This window comes from Bidens hawaiensis, unplaced genomic scaffold (genome assembly GCF_021521415.1).
Source record: "Bidens hawaiensis isolate Kalapana, Puna unplaced genomic scaffold, B.hawaiensis_p1.1 tig00088425_1, whole genome shotgun sequence".
In the NCBI taxonomy this organism is placed as follows: domain Eukaryota; kingdom Viridiplantae; phylum Streptophyta; class Magnoliopsida; order Asterales; family Asteraceae; genus Bidens; species Bidens hawaiensis.
The window spans coordinates 1-17,039 of record NW_027504340.1 but is presented as its reverse complement, the minus strand read 5'-3'; the positions used below and the strand labels follow the sequence as shown (position 1 = coordinate 17,039).

Below are 17,039 nucleotides of genomic sequence, written 5' to 3'. Positions count from 1 at the left end.
GACGCCGCCAGTTCGGCGCGCAATACGGCTTCCTGCTCCTTTGTAATCCCAATAAGGGGAGACTCAGCACTAGCAGGAGCAGGAGCAGAACCAGCGGCGCCGGCAACGGCGCCAGGAGTGTCACCAGCAGCTTGTACGCCAGCTACAACTCCTATGAACAAATCAACAACAAAAAATGGTTTATGATTTGATCAAAACAAAAAATTCAGAAGACAATGGCGCAAAACATACCTTGGCGCAATTCTGTTCGCGCGGCGAACATCGCCATAAAGTTCATTCTACCCTTTTCTGAGGGTAGAACAGGGGACTTCGAAGCAGCCCCCGGCGCAGCCTCAGCACCTTGTTGCGCCTGAGGCTGATCTGTTACCGTCGCCGGTCCTGCAAACATTCAAATGCGAAAAGATTTAATAATAATTCAATCAGAATCGCCCTCATTGAACCATTACGGGTAAGCAAAGTATACCTTTCGCAGGCGCGACACTGCTTCTCTCTTCAGCCGCGCGAAGGGAGGAGGTCACGCCACCATACCTCAAGTGGACAAGAGGTCTGCCCACTTTCACAGGCAGGGAAGCTAAAGAAACCTTGGTGGTAAACACCTGGGTTTCCTCAGGTCCCTTCGTTTGAGCATGGGGATGAGCGACAGGGGTGTCATCTTTCTTCTGTTTCTTACTGCCCCCTGCGCCAGATTTCCCCTTAGCTTTGCGCTTTAGTAGGGGCGCCTCCTCTTCCTCCTCCTCCTCTTCCGCGAGCTCCAGCTCGTAGTTTTCGAGCGCATCTGCAAATACAAGCAACAGAACTGTTAATAAACTTTGGTATTCTAAAGGAATAAGCATAAGTGCGAAGGCTTACCAGGCACGTCGCTATCAAAGTCAAATTCCAGATCCACAGGGATGAACATGTCATCGAAGCGATCTGGGAAGCCCACCTCCCCAGCGCACAGCGGGACGGAGCCACCCTCCACTTGATCGTCGTATGCGGCGTGGAAAAACTCCTTGGTTACTGCGCAAAAACAAGACAAATAATATCAGCAAAGGCAAATTTTATTAGCGCGGAAATAAAGCAATGCGATAACTTACGCAAGCCGTCCACTTGGATGACAGGCTCCGCCGCGCTGTCGGCCCACAGCTTACTCATGCCGACCCCCACCAGCGCCTCCTCGCGAATTTTCTTGGCGGGGGATGGTTCGGCGGTCAGTTTCTTAACCCAGGCGCCGGTTGGGTTCTTAATAACATCCGCATCCGCGGGCGCAGAATCGATCGCGCGCATCGTCATGCGGATGGGGATTACACCAGCCCTGATGTAGGAGAACCTCTCAGACCAGTCATGAAGGCTCTTGAATGACACGGTGCTGCACTTAACCTTCTGACTGCGAGGAATAAAGGAGATCCAAGAATCTTGGATCTTGAGCTTGTAAAAAAATTGAAAGAGCCGAGGGGTGGGCTCCTCGCGCTGTGATTTGCACATGAACTCGAAATGAGTCATGCGCACAAGTCCAAACGGATGGACTTGGGATATATGAATCCCGAAAAACCGTAACACCGCGCCTACAAACCTTGTCATCGGAAGACGAAGGTTGCAGTGGGTGAAAAAATGGGTGTACAGTGAAATATAGCCGGGAGGCGGGTCCGCCGCCGTTTGCCCGGCCACAGGCAACATGCAGCCAAACACAGGGAGAAAACCCTGTGACGAGATGAGGCTGTCGAGATCGGCCTACCTCAGTTTGCAGGGGATTTCATTCCACCTTTTCGTGGCCTTGGTCCTCCCTACTTCCTCCGATGTGGTCTCAACAACCCTCTTCCCCTTGCCCTTTTGCTTCAATGTCGACATCACCACAGATTTCACACGGCGTCTTCGAGAGGCAATAGAGGTGATTGAGGGGTTAGAGGAGTCTGAGCTATCAGACATACAATAATAACAGCAACAGATAACAGGGTATCTGGAAGCAATAGCCAGAAAATCGGAAAGATAGAAGCTTTGGAGTACACAACAATGAAGATGAAGGTAAAAATTTTTCCTAAGGGCCTGCTTTTATAGGCCCAGGAGAGAGAAAATTGGCAACTGATCGGATTTCACGCGCCCCCACTCGCAGGTGTAAGCCAACGCGGGCGCGGCACGTGTCCCTAACACTGTTGAGGGGACATAAAAACGTAACGGAACTGCCACGGAGCAGAGACGCGCCCCCACTCGCAGGTGCAAACCAATGCGAGCGCGACACGTGTTCCAGACAGCTGTGCGAGGGGACATGAAAGACAACTGTAGCACCTCGAGCACACGAAACGTCAGACACGTTTCCGGCGCACGTCACCACCAACCAACCACGTGTTTGGACCCTTCGTTTCAACCAAATGGATAGAACTTCGCGCAACGATGGAAACAACCAAAAAAACGACAAAACCCCATTAAAAAGACCAAATCAGTAAGTCTAATATCTATCTTACCGCGCTAGCGCGAGATAAGACACACATTAGACTGGGGGGGCTTGAAGAGGTATGTACCCGCCTCAACATCGAGCGGGGCGGGTCAACCCACAAGATATATACAAGACATTAGAAATCAAAGATATTATCAAGGAACAAAGCCAAAACTTATGCGCACAGCGCATATCGCATATGCTCAAGCATCACATGCTTGCACATATCACATATGCTCAAGCATCACATATGCTCACGCATCACATATGCTCATGCATCACATATGCTCGCGCGTATCACATGCTCACGCATCATATATGCTTATGCATATCACATCGTGCGTGGCGCATCCGCGCGCGGCCCATATCACATACTCGCGCATCATACATGCCACAGTTGCGCATGGCGCAGCTGCGCGTGGGGCATCCGCGCGTGACGTGTATTACATGCTTGTGCGTATCACATCTGCGCATGAAATATCTGCGCGTGAGAATAAAGAGAAGACCTCGCGCATCCTCAGGATGGGCGCATATCACACATGCACATAATCAACCTCGCCCTTATCCAAATCAGGATTAGGGCAACCTTGATTGTGCACGTCAGACAACCTTCCAAAAGGCATCTTTTTAAGGAATAAGGATATGCTGTTGTTGACAGCTGCTAAATGAAAGGTGGACAGCTCAGCATGACTCATGGGTTACCACGTGATTATAACCAATGAAAAAGCACCAGGTGTCTCCAAGGACACGTGGCGCAAATCGATTGGAGGAGGCCAACAAAACCCTAATTTGGTCCCAGCTCAATCAGTGGAAACCCTAGCACTATAAATACAGCATCAACTCCACAAGGAAAGATATACAAAAACACAGTCACACAATCATACAGTATTCAGCTATTAAGCAATACTCTCCAGATTCCCTTACTCTCACATTATTATCTTCTCCTACATATACTTATTCTCACGCCGGAGGGTTACCCCAAAGAGGACCCCTCTGTCCCTTTCTGAGGGGTAAGTTAACGGCGTTGTTCATTTTGTAGGTGGAAGAACACAGATCCAGAAGAACCATCGGTGAAATAGTACAATCAAAACCCGAGGAAAGTAGATCTGCTACCAGTGAGTAGATCCACGTTTCTTCAAATATATTCACCCAACCCTTTAACCCATCAGTCAAACCCGTATCCATGATCCAACATCAAACCCGAATCTCGTTTTGATTAACTTGGCCCTTAATTCTCGCGTTTAACTTGGAATTGATTTAGGGGTTTTAATATAGACGGCCTACCAACACAAATAATTTGGAAACAAAGACCAAAGTGATACAAATTTTGTAATAGATTAAACCGTCTATGATATAATCAACAATATACAAAATCAACTGGTAATATTACAATTAAACTCTGCCGCACCCTCTTCTCCACCTCGAGACCAATAACCCTAAGGTTAATTACGTTATAACAGCCCGTCAACTTCAGTTCGTGTACGTGTTCAGGCCGGCGATATGGATTCGTCGTTCTCCATCTAATCGCCTTTTTATCTGGAATCCTTGTCGGTGTATGCCGAAGGGTTCATTCTCTCGTCATCATTTTTAACTCTGTTCATCTTGTCAGGTGAGTAATCACTCCCATATTTTACTTGTTTTCAAATGTTTTGGGGACACTTGCGTACCATTTATCATATTATTTATCTTATTATTTCTCAAACGCAAACTGTGATCTTTATGTCGTGTATCAATTGAATGATTGCCTGTTACTTGCTATTTGCTTACTTGAATCGCATTCGGATAGGTCCAACATAATCTCATTATAGTATGATCATACAACCGTCATAGTGGCCGGAGCCCGATCGCATTGGCAATGGTTTCACCGACACCTCATTTTTGGTAACCAATGCCCATTCGCATGGCAACGTTTTAGCCCTTTCTTTATGGTTGATTGTTTATGTATGTGCTATGGTTTAATTGGTTATACTCACAGATAACAGTTTTACCTATTTTTATTCACTTATATCATTATATATTACCATTTTTGTTTGTGTCAAAACTGGTGATCTACTCACTCAACATGTGTTGTTGACAAAAATTATATTTTGTACGCATTTGCAGGTTATAGATTTGGATTGCTTATCGAACTGAAGCTCACATATAGATGACTTTAGGATAAAACATATACAAGAATAGTTGGTTTTGTATTTGTAATTTTCTTTATTTTTGTTGTATATGAATGTTGTTTGATAATAAATAAATTAATTATATATTGTCGCTTTATAATTTCATGATAGTAACCTTGTGAGCTGTGGCAATCAGTTCACGCCCCGGCATTTCCGCCTTAGGTTGGGGTGTGACACGTACGCAACCCGATAATGAAAACGTGCCACCAATTTTTTATTTTGAACAGTCAAGAAATCCTGTAATGAGCTACTAACTAATTTACCATATCAGGATACACTCGCATTCCAATTTGAGGAAAACCCTCACCTAAGGCCAACACCCGTGAACACTCGCTTGAAGCAGGACATTCAATTAAAAGATCCAACTAGTGAACGCCACATACTTAAAAACCATTAAAAAGAATCAAACCTAGATCATATAAAACACCAAGTATCTTTTCCATGAGAACTCATACTAGAACCGTTCACGAGTCAAACATGAATCAAGCCAGCTCGAGCTCAAAATTAAACGAGACAGCTTAACTAGGCTCTAGCTCGATGTTGGCCTAACTCATACTATTTATATTACAACTAATAAATAAATAATTAATAATAATAATAATAATAAATAACAAGAATATATATAGACATGTGCGTTACTCTGTTTCAAACCATAAACACAACGTGCCACCAAAAAAACATTAAAAAAACCAGACACACATGAAACCGGAGTCTTGCGATTCGATGACCGGAGCGATGTCGTTCATATCGAAAGGCTGGCGAGAAGTCAAAGACTCAACGGAAGCCGATATTCGATTAATGAAACACCGAGCCAATTCTTTTCAAACATTAGCCTCTTATTATTTCGTACCAGTTTCCGATTTTACCCCTGGAGTAAAGTTACGCGTCGGCGTAAAGAAAGCTGGTGGTCGTGAAGGGTATTTTGGGGATTTTAAGGTGGGGTTAAAGAAGTTGGAGAGGAAGAATAGTGAGTTTATGGTAAAAGTTAAATCTAGCCTGGTAAGTATTTTGAATTTTACTGTCGGTCTGGACCCACTTTTTAAACCGTACTATGTGTAACAATAAATTCAGTATGGTATTTGGTACCCATTTTTTTAGAAATTTGTCAATAAGACGGTTTTATCCTAAAAAACATTACATCGTGTGGTTTTATCATTGTGCCTGTCGAGCTCGGCTTGTTTTGACTTGCAAGAGCTTGAGCTCGGTTCGTTTGAAGTTTTTTTCTTAAAGCTCAAACTTGGCTCGTGAGTCGTTTTTTTCAAGCTCGGACTCGACTCGGGTCGTTTGTTATTTATTAATTAGTTATATACACTTTTAATTATTATTATATATATTTTGAGAATACCTTAAATGAGCCAAAGCTCAACTCGAGCTCCGCTGTGCAGTGTGAAACTCATATATAGAAGTCCAAAAATGGTAAAACTTAAAATACACAAGACTCGAGCCCTGTCTCGATAACTAAACAAGCTTTATTTGAGGCCCGAGCTCGTATCATTTCTAGCTTTTCATCATATCGAGCAGCTCACAAGTAGCTCGACTTGTTTTCTAGTTCGTGGCTGGAACTAGAAAAACCAGATTATGGTGGGCCCATTGTACTTTTTATATATAAAACATATATACCGAGATAAATGGTTGGTTAAAAGCAAAAATATTGTGATGATATGACAATGTTTTAAGAACTCTCTAGGCTTATTTTGTTGGGTGAGTTTTTGAAGAATTAGTGTTTTTTTATGTGACAGCTGACTATGCACTTTTTTTTTTGGTGTTTTTGGGTTTTGTTATCGTCGACAGTCTTATAACTTTTATTTTCCTAATTTTCGCAGAAATCAATTTGCAAGGAACCAGACAACTCAAAGGTATGAATTTAGTTTTAAGTTGTAACATATAAAATCACTTTCATTATAGTCATGATGTTTTTACGTCACAGGACATTCCACCATTGGACTTCCCAGAACTTGTTGCATATTTAGTTAGGCAATCAGGACCACTTTTAGATCAATTAGGTGTCAAGAAAGGTAATTAGTTTTATATATTACAATATTATTTTGATTAATAATATCTAAGCTAATTAATGCGGAAAAATATCGAATATCGGTCGTGGACCGATATATGATATATCGGTTGTCACAGTGGGATATCAGTAATTTTAATATCATGCAGAATTTATATATATATATATATATATATATATATATATATATATATATATCACTTTAACACTAACATTAGACATTAAAAGTTGAAAATTAAGTCTTAAAACACTGATATCGGGAATAACAGTGAAATATCTGTCAGTATCGCTGATATTATTGTTAGTTTGTTACTGATATTCTGATCGATATTTTGACTGACATTTCACATGAGGACTAATAACAGAGTTACCACCGATATTGACTGCATAGCATAATATTCTGATTTAAATTCTTAAGCATATATTCTGTTGTACAATACAGATGTTTCTGACAAAATAATCCAAAGCTTATACACAAAAAGAAAAAATCAACTTATGTTAACACCTATTCGTTCCCGCGAATCCTACAGTCATGAAAACGATACATTAATCGAAGATTTGGATACACGAATAGCTAGTGTTATTCATAGTACAAGACATGATCATGAAAGTGGTAAAAGGCATGTAGCCATTGTTACAACTGCTAGTCTTCCGTGGATGACTGGGACAGCGGTAAATCCTTTGTTTCGTGCGGCGTATTTGGCAAAGTCTAGGAAACAAAGTATTACATTGTTGGTTCCTTGGCTTACAAGGAAAGATCAAGAGTTGGTTTATCCTAATAATATTACTTTCACTTCACCGGAAGAACAAGAAGTTTATATTCGGAGTTGGCTTGAGGAACGAATCGGTTTCAAAACTGATTTCAAAATTTCATTCTATCCAGGAAAGGTAATTTTCTCTCATGTATTCAAAATATTTCGTTTACATTCACACTTTATGTCGATAGCTTTGACCATGTTGACTTTTTAACGCGGCGTCTAAAACAGGCCAACTTACAAGAGTATCATAAACGATAACTTTTTATCATACTTTGGGACTTTTCATTGTTAAAAACAAACTTTGACCCGATATATCATTTAGAATAAATTGACTCGTTATCAGGTCACACTTTGTTTTAGAGTAATCTGACTCGGTTAACTTGTCAAAATAAGGACATGGTAGCAGACATGATGGTAACTTTGACCATGTTGACTTTTTAACGTGGTGTTTAAAAACAGTCAAACTTAAAGGCTGATATAACTGACAGCTTTTTTTGGAGAGTTTCAAAATGTTACATTAAAAATGACCCGCTAAGCCAACCAAAACAAGGACACATGTCGGTAACTTTGACCATGTTGACTTTTTTTAAGGGCGGTCTAAAACCGGCTAACTTACAAGACTATCCTAAATGAAAACTTCTTTCAAAGTTTGAGCCTTTATATGGTTAAAAACAAAGTGTGACCCGATATATCATTTATAGTAAAAGGCCCGTTTTTGGGTCACACTTTGTTTAAACCATAAAAGGCTCAATCTTCCAAATAAAACTTCATTTCTGACCCGCGTGCAGACATGTTGGTACTTTGACCATGTTGACTTTTTTAATGTGGCGTCTAAAAACCGTCAAGCTTACAAGCTAACCTAAATGAAAACCTTTTTTACAAAGTTCGAGTCCTTGCATGGTTAAAAACAAAGTCTGACCCGATATCGAAATCAAACCAGATGTATACTATACATTTATTTGTTTCTATTTCAGTTTCAAAAAGAAAGACGCAGCATTATACCGGCTGGAGATACATCCAGTTTCATTTCATCTAAAGATGCTGACATTGCAATTCTTGAAGAACCCGAACATTTAAACTGGTATCATCATGGTAACCGTTGGACCAACAAGTTCAATCATGTCGTTGGCATCGTTCACACAAATTACCTAGAGTATATAAAGCGGGAAAAGAACGGGACCCTCCAAGCATTTTTCGTGAAACATGTAAACAATTTGGTCACAAGAGCATACTGTGACAAGGTACTTATTATCTACTTATTACAACTTAAAGATTTTTATTATAACTCAAGTATCTGGTATTTAATGTTATATTTTAAGGTGCTTCGACTATCGGCTGCAACCCAAGATTTACCTAAATCTGTAATATGTAACGTGCATGGTGTGAACCTGAAGTTTTTGAAAATCGGGGAGAAAACGGCTGCAGAAAGGGAAAACGGGCACCAGTCGTTTTCGAAAGGAGCTTATTTTTTGGGCAAGATGGTTTGGGCCAAGGGATACCGCGAGTTGCTAGATTTGTTAGATAAGCAAAAGGTTAACCTTAATAGTGCGTTTAAGATTGATGTTTATGGTAACGGTGAGGATGCTAACGAGGTAAAACACGCAGCCAAAAAGTTGAAGTTGAATGTGAACTTCATGAAAGGCATAGACCATGCAGATGATTCACTTCACAGGTAACACTTACAAATTATGATATTCATAAGAGGGGTCTGCATGGGTCTTTTTTGGACGGTTTTGGGCTTGACCGAACAAAAAACCGAAAAGTCATATTTTGAGTTTTTGAAAACTGTTTGGTTTCGGTTATACCATTTGGACTTGAAATATTTGGGCCAAAAAGAATTGGCCCAAAATAAGGAATTGGCCAAAAGGAGGGGGGGGGGGTAAACGAGCCAAGTCACTCGTGAGCTTGGCCTTGCTAAAAGTTTGAATCAAGTTTAATAAACGAGCTTGAGATAAAAATAATCTTTTTAATAAACGAGCCTTAGCTTCACTAATCGAGCTTGAGCCAGCTCACGAGCCTAAACGAACCTATTGTTTATATGTATTTTTTAATATTATATTTAATTATTATTATTATTATTATTATTATTATTATTATTATTATATATAAAATTATAATAAATATAAAAATACAAATTTGTTATCTTATATATATATATATAATTAGGATTAAAAATTATATATCAATATGTATAAGTAAATTAATTAAATAATAAACGAGTCAAGCCCGAGCCAAGCTCGAGCTTGAAAAACTACTCACAAGCCGGGCTCGAGCTCTCTGTAGGTTAAATGAGTCAAACTTGAGCCTAGTCGAGCTCGTGCTTGGTTTGGCTCGTTTACACCCATAGGTTACACTACTTACTAAGTTCTTATAAATTACTTAATATTAAAAATTAAAATCCATAAATTCGGTTCGGTTATTTTAGTTTTAATTAGACACAAAACCGAAAATTCGGTTTTGACGAAAACATCAAGCCAAACCATCGGTTTTTGTTTGAGTTCAGTTATCTCAGTTACACCCTTAATTCATAATTTGTTTATACACTCAAATAATAAAAAGAAACACTTAAATATGTTTATAATAATTTGTATATATTTTCGCAGTTATAAAGTGTTCATAAACCCGAGTGTGAGTGACGTGTTATGCACCGCAACAGCCGAAGCACTCGCAATGGGAAAATTTGTAGTGTGTGCAGACCACCCTTCAAATGACTTCTTTAGATCATTTCCCAACTGCTTAACTTACAACTCACCACAAGACTTTGTAGAGAAAGTCAACTTAGCCATGACCAACGAGCCGCACCCTCTTACATCAGACCAACGGTTCAGTCTTTCATGGGAAGCCGCGACCCAACGGTTCATGGAATATTCTGACCTTGACAAGATACTAAACAAGACTAGCCGGTTGACCAGGAAGTCAAACTCAGTTCCTGACTTGATCGATGGAACCTTAGCTTTTGCGCATTATTGTTTTACTGGAAACGAGTTTTTGAGGCTGTGCACCGGTGCAGTACCAGGTACTAGGGATTATAACATGCAGCACTCTAGTGATCTTCGGCTTTTACCGCCATGTGTCGAAAAGCCGATTTATGGTTGGTAAATATAGGTATAGAAGTAAAGAAATAACCATATTCTAAATATTCTTTATGTATAAAGTATGAAATAGTTATTATTATAATTAAGCCTTATATGGTAGTTAAGTTTTGGTTTAGCACATATGACTTGAGTGTTGTGTTGGACTATTGGGTAATTAAATTTTCTTTAAAAAGCTTACTTATATAGAAGATATTTTATATTTTAACCAGAGTACGGTAAAAGATATGCAAAATTAATTGCACTCTCTTTTGTAATACACTTGAGTTTATACAAAAGTAAACGACAGTATACTATGTAACTTTTTTTTTCTTTCGTTTTTACAACCGACAGGTATATGAAAACCAGGATCATATGTTATTTTTTGTTTCTTTCTTTTTAGAAATTACTTTTTTTATTTGCTTATGTCGCTCTTGGTTTGCCTGAAAAGTGAAAACACATTGACATGTTCATGAAATTACATGTACAGTGAGTTCTTTCCAACGGGGTCCTCTTTTTTCGGTGTTAGAAATTTTCACAACCAAATACTATAACTTTTTGGACCGGTCGCCATTCGAGTTGGGTTGGGGGCGAGGAACATAATAAATTACAATATCATATAAATTTTAGGTGTATTACTTAAAGAAGGTGATGACTTATAACTTTCTTTTTAATAGTCCTTGCATAATTATCCGCTTCATCGTCATTTTCATTCTTCTTGGAATCTTTAATGTATTATGAGATTTGGTTCGCCCATGTACATGTGTATCTTTGTCATCATGTTTTCAATGTTTTCGCAGATGTCTAACAACACCATATTCACATTCCCCTATATAAAGTGTTTTTCCTTAGTGTTTTGTAAAATAAAATGTTCAAGTACAACGATTTAAGATTAATAATGTAATTAAACTGTATAGAAAGATACTTTTTTGAAAGGCAAGAGTATACCATATATGGGAAAAAAAATATAGCAAACTGTTTGAAGATATTTTAGATAATAAAATTCTAAAACAACTGACAAACGATTTATTTTGCTGGTTTGATTTTTTTTCCCTTTTACTTTTTATGATACCTTGTAGCAGCTAAATCTTTGTTTTCTGATTAATTTAATTCGAAGTAAATGAAAGTCTTTTTGTAAATAAATAAATAAATAAAAAGCATGTTTACGAAGACTTTCTTAACTTATTTCTGATTTTCAATGTTCCAAAAATGCCCAACATGTTTAGCATCAACTAAACATGGTGAAAGTGTCCCACATTACAACTATTTTCAAGGCTTTACTACTAGAAAATGACCATTCAAAGGTTTGATGGTTTATTTTAGAGATATCTCTTAATATTTATAATACTTACAAATTAAATTCAAGTTTCAATAAAATTCAAGGTTAAATTCACCTTCACCACCACCATCCACCACCCACCGTCGCCACCACCACCCACCCACCGTCCGTCACCACCACTGTCCACCACCACCCATCGTTCACCACCACCCTTCACCGCCTTCTACCACCATCACCAACAACCACCGCCTTCTACCACCACCACCACCAACCGCCCACACTATCACCATCCAGCACCACCATCACCCACTACCACAGTTCGTACACCACCACCATAGCAATCTACATACGTTAAGAAACGAACAGTTTTCTTCTTGCAGACTTCAGAAGTTTGGTCCACCTCTTCTTCTACATATGTCTGTAGATATGGTCTGCAGACTGCAGACATTTTACCTATTAAAAAACAAACAACACCTTAGGTCTTCATATTTAACGATTTATTAAAATTCCGAAACTCAGTGATTATCGGTGAACCTAGGAGTAGGACCTACATATGTAGCTAAAACTTGTTGAACGATATTAGAAAAACATCTAAATGTTTAATGCATTAGAAATTATTTTGAAAGATCAATATTTAAGGCAACTTCTGATAGTCAAATGCTCCTAACTTATTTTTGTATCATATTTAGAAGCTTCGTTTTCCGAAATCAAGTACAAAGAGAATTTCCTCCGCAGATAAAACGAAGTCTTTGGTTGTCATGTCACATGTGAAAGTCATCACCATGGAATGAAAGATGAGGTAGTACTTTCTTCTCACAATTATATTATAGGTTATTAGGTTTTGTCGTTTTATATGCTTATATGCGTAAAAATAACATATTTATGTCGCATTATTCGACTACAATAGGAGCATAAATTATTACGTTTTATATGTGTAAAACAACATATTTTATGTCACATTTTTCAACTACAATAATGGCATATGTTATTACGTTTCATATGTGAAACAACATATATTTTATGCCACTTTTTTTGACTATAACAATGACTTACGTTTTACATGCGTAAAGCAAAGTATTTTATTTTATGTCGCGTTTTTCGACATCAATAAATCAATAATGGCATATTTATAATTTTTGCTTATGATATGAAACGATATCCCTAACTAAAATGAAGTTGAGCAAATGTTCATGGATTTAAAATGTCGAACTTTCCATTTCTATAAAGATATAAATAGATATATATGTAAAATTTGCCGTTAAAAAAACATGGCCGGTGATATTCATTTATTTTGTAGTGCTTAGAATGGTTACAATTCCAAAGTCTTCTAATGAGTGTCAATGATGCAATTATGATTTTATTGCCTTGCCTGATGTACTTGAAACATAATCAATGTGAAAACAAGTACAATATCTATTTTTCTACATAGAATGGTTGAAACTAGACATGCATTTTGTTTTAATTTTACATGTAAAAAAAACCTAGCACTTAGTTTTCTGGTTTTATTGGTTTTTTGTTTGTCTGGTATTTCTATTCACAAAATTCAAACTACTTATATAAGACCAACCTCATTTCACCTGCAAGTAAACCGTTACTAACCACCTTTTATATACCTTGCTACCTAGCTGCCATATTAATCATGGTCATGAAGAATGCTTCTTCAACTATCAAACATGCCATAGTCGATTTTGCGATCAATATCAAGAACATTGGGGTGGCGGATCCGAGAAGGATTACACACTCGTTGAAAGTGGCACTAGCCATCACAATGGTCTCTATGATTTACTTTCTACAACTATTTTATAACAACATGGGTGATGCTGGAATATGGGCTATCTTAACTGTTGTCTTGGTTTTTGAGTTCGGTGTTGGTGAGCAACATTTTCATATCATGATGAGAGTATATACATATATATAGTAGTTTAGGGGAAAGTTAATGTAGAAATTAAATTAACATGTTAACTATGAGAATCAAGTAGTGTAATTATATATACGAATAGTGTAATCATGTAATTACATTGTATTGATGGTCTCACCGGAAGCAGTCTCTCTATCCCTATAGGGTAGAGGTAAGGCTGTCTACATCTTACCTTCCTCAGACCCTACCATAGCTTTGCTATTGGTGGGATTTACTGAGTACGATGATGATGATGATGATGATGTAATTACATTGTAGTGTAGTTGCACTATGCTATAATTACACTACACTATAATTACACTATGTTGTATATATAATTACACTATTTGATTCTCATAGTTAGTACGTTAATTTAATTTGTATTTGATCCAAACCCTAGTAGTTTAATCAAGTAATTATTTTCGTTCTTAAATTAAACTTTTTTTATTTCATTTTGTACTAGGGGCAACTTTAAGTAAAAGTTTGAATAGAGGGTTTGCGACTCTCGTGGCAGGTGTATTAGGTGTTGCGGTTGATTCGTTTGCTAGCATATTCGGATCAACATCTAGACCTGTTATTCTCGGTTTCTTTCTCTTTCTTATAGGTAAAATCCATGATTCTGTCTTCACTAACAAACACTCGTGATACAATCGATGTATTCGTTGGTATGTTGATATTTCTTGATGTATAATTTTTAACCGCAGTTGCTCTTGCTACTTTTACAAGATTCGTGCCCAACATTAAGAAGAGGTACGATTATGGGGCTCTGATATTTATACTTACTTTTGCCATGGTATCTGTATCGGGTTATCGAGTTGATAAAATCATAAAGTTTGCTCATCAACGGTTAACGACCATACTTTTTGCTGCCACAACGTGTGTACTCATCTCCATATTTGTTTGTCCGGTGTGGGCTGGTGAAGATCTTCATAACCTCATTGTTAATAACTTGGAAAAGCTTGCTAGTTTCCTAGAAGGTGCGTTTTAAATTTATTTCACACTCACATATTAATTACTTCACTTAGTTATAAATCATTTTGCATCTAACAAAGATTAACAACCCTTTTATAGGATTTGGAGATGAATACTATAGAATTTCTAACGGTAACAAATCGTGTATTGCCGCTTATAAAAGTGTTCTTAATTCTAAAGGGACAGAAGAATCGTTGGTGAGGATACTCTATTTTTGTTAACTTTTAGATAAATTTTTCTTTGTATTTGCGTGTTCTGTTAATGTACATACGTATATATTACATATTTCCTAATTTCTATTGAATTATATTTGAGACAGGCGAATTTCGCATGGTGGGAAATAGGTCATGGAAGATTTCGGTTTCGTCATCCATGGAAAAAGTACATTGAGATTGGGGTTTATACACGACAATGCGCATCCCATGTCGAAGCTCTTAATGGATATCTCAAAGCAAAAGATGAAGTACTAAATTCATTTTATTTATAATATACATTTGCCTATATGGCTATATACATGTTACCAACTTACCATCATTAGTAAAGTTTCATCTTTTGTTATAGGCACCTTCAGAGTTTCAAAATATAATCAAAGAACCATGCATAAAAATGAGCTCGGAGTTAGGAAAAGCGTTGAACGAATTAGGATTATCGATGAAGCTAATGATTTATCCTTCTAGTTCGACACTTCATATAGAAAATTGCAAAAATGCGGTAGATGAACTCAAGACCACATTAAAAGTCACAATGATAGCTGAATGTGATATACTAGAAGCCATACCGGTTATTGCAGCCACTTCGATACTTGTTGAGATCATAAAATGCGTTGAAGCAATATCCGAAGCCATCAAAGAGCTTTCTAAACAAGCCCACTTTAAAAACCCGACTGATATAACACCGGATAAGGCCGAAGAACATAATTTTCTTAATTGTGGTTCACATTTAAAAGTCGCCGGTGCTGGAGAAGACGAAGAATCCATCATTGTTAGTGTCTTGTCAGATGATAAAATCCCTCAAGAATTGGATCTTGGTAAAAGCAAACGAGAAATCAACTAAGTTTTTTTTTTTTAAATAAATTTCAAAGGAAATGTGTGAAATAGTAATTTTTTTATATAGTTTTATGCATCTTTTTGGTTAAACATGAATAATCATCCATACCAAACAATAAATCAATTGTGGTGTCTAGGGTTTGTTTTATCATATGCATTTATTTTGAAAACTTTAGCATTAAGATCGAAGACAACATATAGCTGCGATAAGATCTGTCGCTTTATTATACGTCAGTTAGGACACCAACAGTTGATAATCTCATTGAAATCAGGTGGAAATTCATTCATATGCAAAGGTTTCACTAGACGGCCGTAGTACTTAAACAACAATATATATGAACTGATCATGAATTCTAAACGACGATAAGTATATAAATCTTCGATGCGGTTATATGAGACTTTGTTTTTCTCTTAGACTTTTTATATAATCATAAAAGTCTAATAAATCTCTTTTTATATGTTTTTGCTAAGACATTTGAATCCCATGTAGGATGTTTATGAATCCTGATATTAAGACAATATTATGTTGTTTGATGAATGATGTACTAAACTAAGTCTTGGATTGTCTTATTGTGATTTAAGAGTACTGATGTTCATGGATGAGTTTTAATTTTTCCTATGCGTAAAAATATGGTATCAGTCGGTCATGTATAACCCGGTCGCAATAGGATGTGACAGTTTTATCATATTAAAGTTGACGACCTCATCATAGTTTGTCAACAACTCCCATCTATGGATGATCAATATTCGAATCTGACTCGAAAAACTTGAATTCCAATTTGAATTCAATAGTCAAACATCAAATCAAATACACATCCAATTTCAAAGTTTTAAAATTCAAATAATTCTATATTCGATTAATTCGAGTATTCAAAATTTGATTTGTTCAACACCCCTACCATCCGTCCCTTCCCTCTCCCCACGCCCACCTTATCATATGATATGGCTTGATTGAACCCATTTGTGTACCCGGATACTACAAAGACCCAAGATCAAAACCGCAATCAAGACCCAGAAAAGAACACGGCAACCTAGTGGAACCTTTATCCGTCACGTCTGTTGTATGCATGCATTTTGTATTTTCCTCAATGTTCCAGTTAAAGTGCCTTTAAAATATAGGTCATATTAGAATTTGCATTTTTATGCATTTAAGCATTTGTATATGTCGATGAAGATTGTGAATGAAAACGATGATTTAAGAATCAAATCTTTATCAAAAGTTTCTATCTTATATTCTTATATCTGGCAGTGGCGAAGTTTGGACGAATACACTGTGGTGGCCGTACTCAATACGTATAAAAATTTTCATAAACTAGCTAGGGTGATCGGGCTCAAAATTTTTGGACGAAAACAAGTAAATTTACACTACTTATAAAAGTTTTAGGACGAACACATAATTTTTACACTATTAATGTTCATCTACATTA

General features: G+C 37.4%; 2 protein-coding genes across 2 annotated transcripts; both read left to right on the top strand.

Moving 5' to 3' along the window:
• The first annotated feature begins 5,233 nt into the window (after positions 1–5,233).
• On the top strand, positions 5,234–10,494 carry LOC143607872 (digalactosyldiacylglycerol synthase 1, chloroplastic-like). Its single transcript, XM_077083154.1, has 7 exons — positions 5,234–5,577; positions 6,402–6,434; positions 6,506–6,593; positions 7,032–7,477; positions 8,322–8,588; positions 8,667–9,019; positions 9,951–10,494. The coding sequence occupies exons 1-7, from the start codon at positions 5,278–5,280 to the stop codon at positions 10,444–10,446; spliced, it is 1,983 nt and encodes a 660-aa protein (XP_076939269.1). The 5' UTR covers positions 5,234–5,277; the 3' UTR covers positions 10,447–10,494.
• A 2,842-nt stretch (positions 10,495–13,336) lies between these two features.
• LOC143607871 (aluminum-activated malate transporter 8-like) lies at positions 13,337–15,619 on the top strand. Its single transcript, XM_077083153.1, has 6 exons — positions 13,337–13,568; positions 14,058–14,198; positions 14,299–14,571; positions 14,666–14,763; positions 14,886–15,029; positions 15,128–15,619. The coding sequence occupies exons 1-6, from the start codon at positions 13,337–13,339 to the stop codon at positions 15,617–15,619; spliced, it is 1,380 nt and encodes a 459-aa protein (XP_076939268.1).
• The last annotated feature ends 1,420 nt before the right edge of the window (positions 15,620–17,039 follow it).

Coding starts and splice junctions, on each gene's coding strand:
- LOC143607872 (XM_077083154.1), top strand. CDS start 5,278: ATGAAACCGGAGTCTTGCGATTCGATGACCGGAGCGATGTCGTTCATA. Junction 5,578..6,401: donor TAAAAGTTAAATCTAGCCTG/GTAAGTATTTTG, acceptor TAATTTTCGCAG/AAATCAATTTGCAAGGAACC. Junction 7,478..8,321: donor TTTCATTCTATCCAGGAAAG/GTAATTTTCTCT, acceptor TTTCTATTTCAG/TTTCAAAAAGAAAGACGCAG.
- LOC143607871 (XM_077083153.1), top strand. CDS start 13,337: ATGGTCATGAAGAATGCTTCTTCAACTATCAAACATGCCATAGTCGAT. Junction 14,199..14,298: donor TTTCTTTCTCTTTCTTATAG/GTAAAATCCATG, acceptor TTTTAACCGCAG/TTGCTCTTGCTACTTTTACA. Junction 15,030..15,127: donor ATCTCAAAGCAAAAGATGAA/GTACTAAATTCA, acceptor CTTTTGTTATAG/GCACCTTCAGAGTTTCAAAA.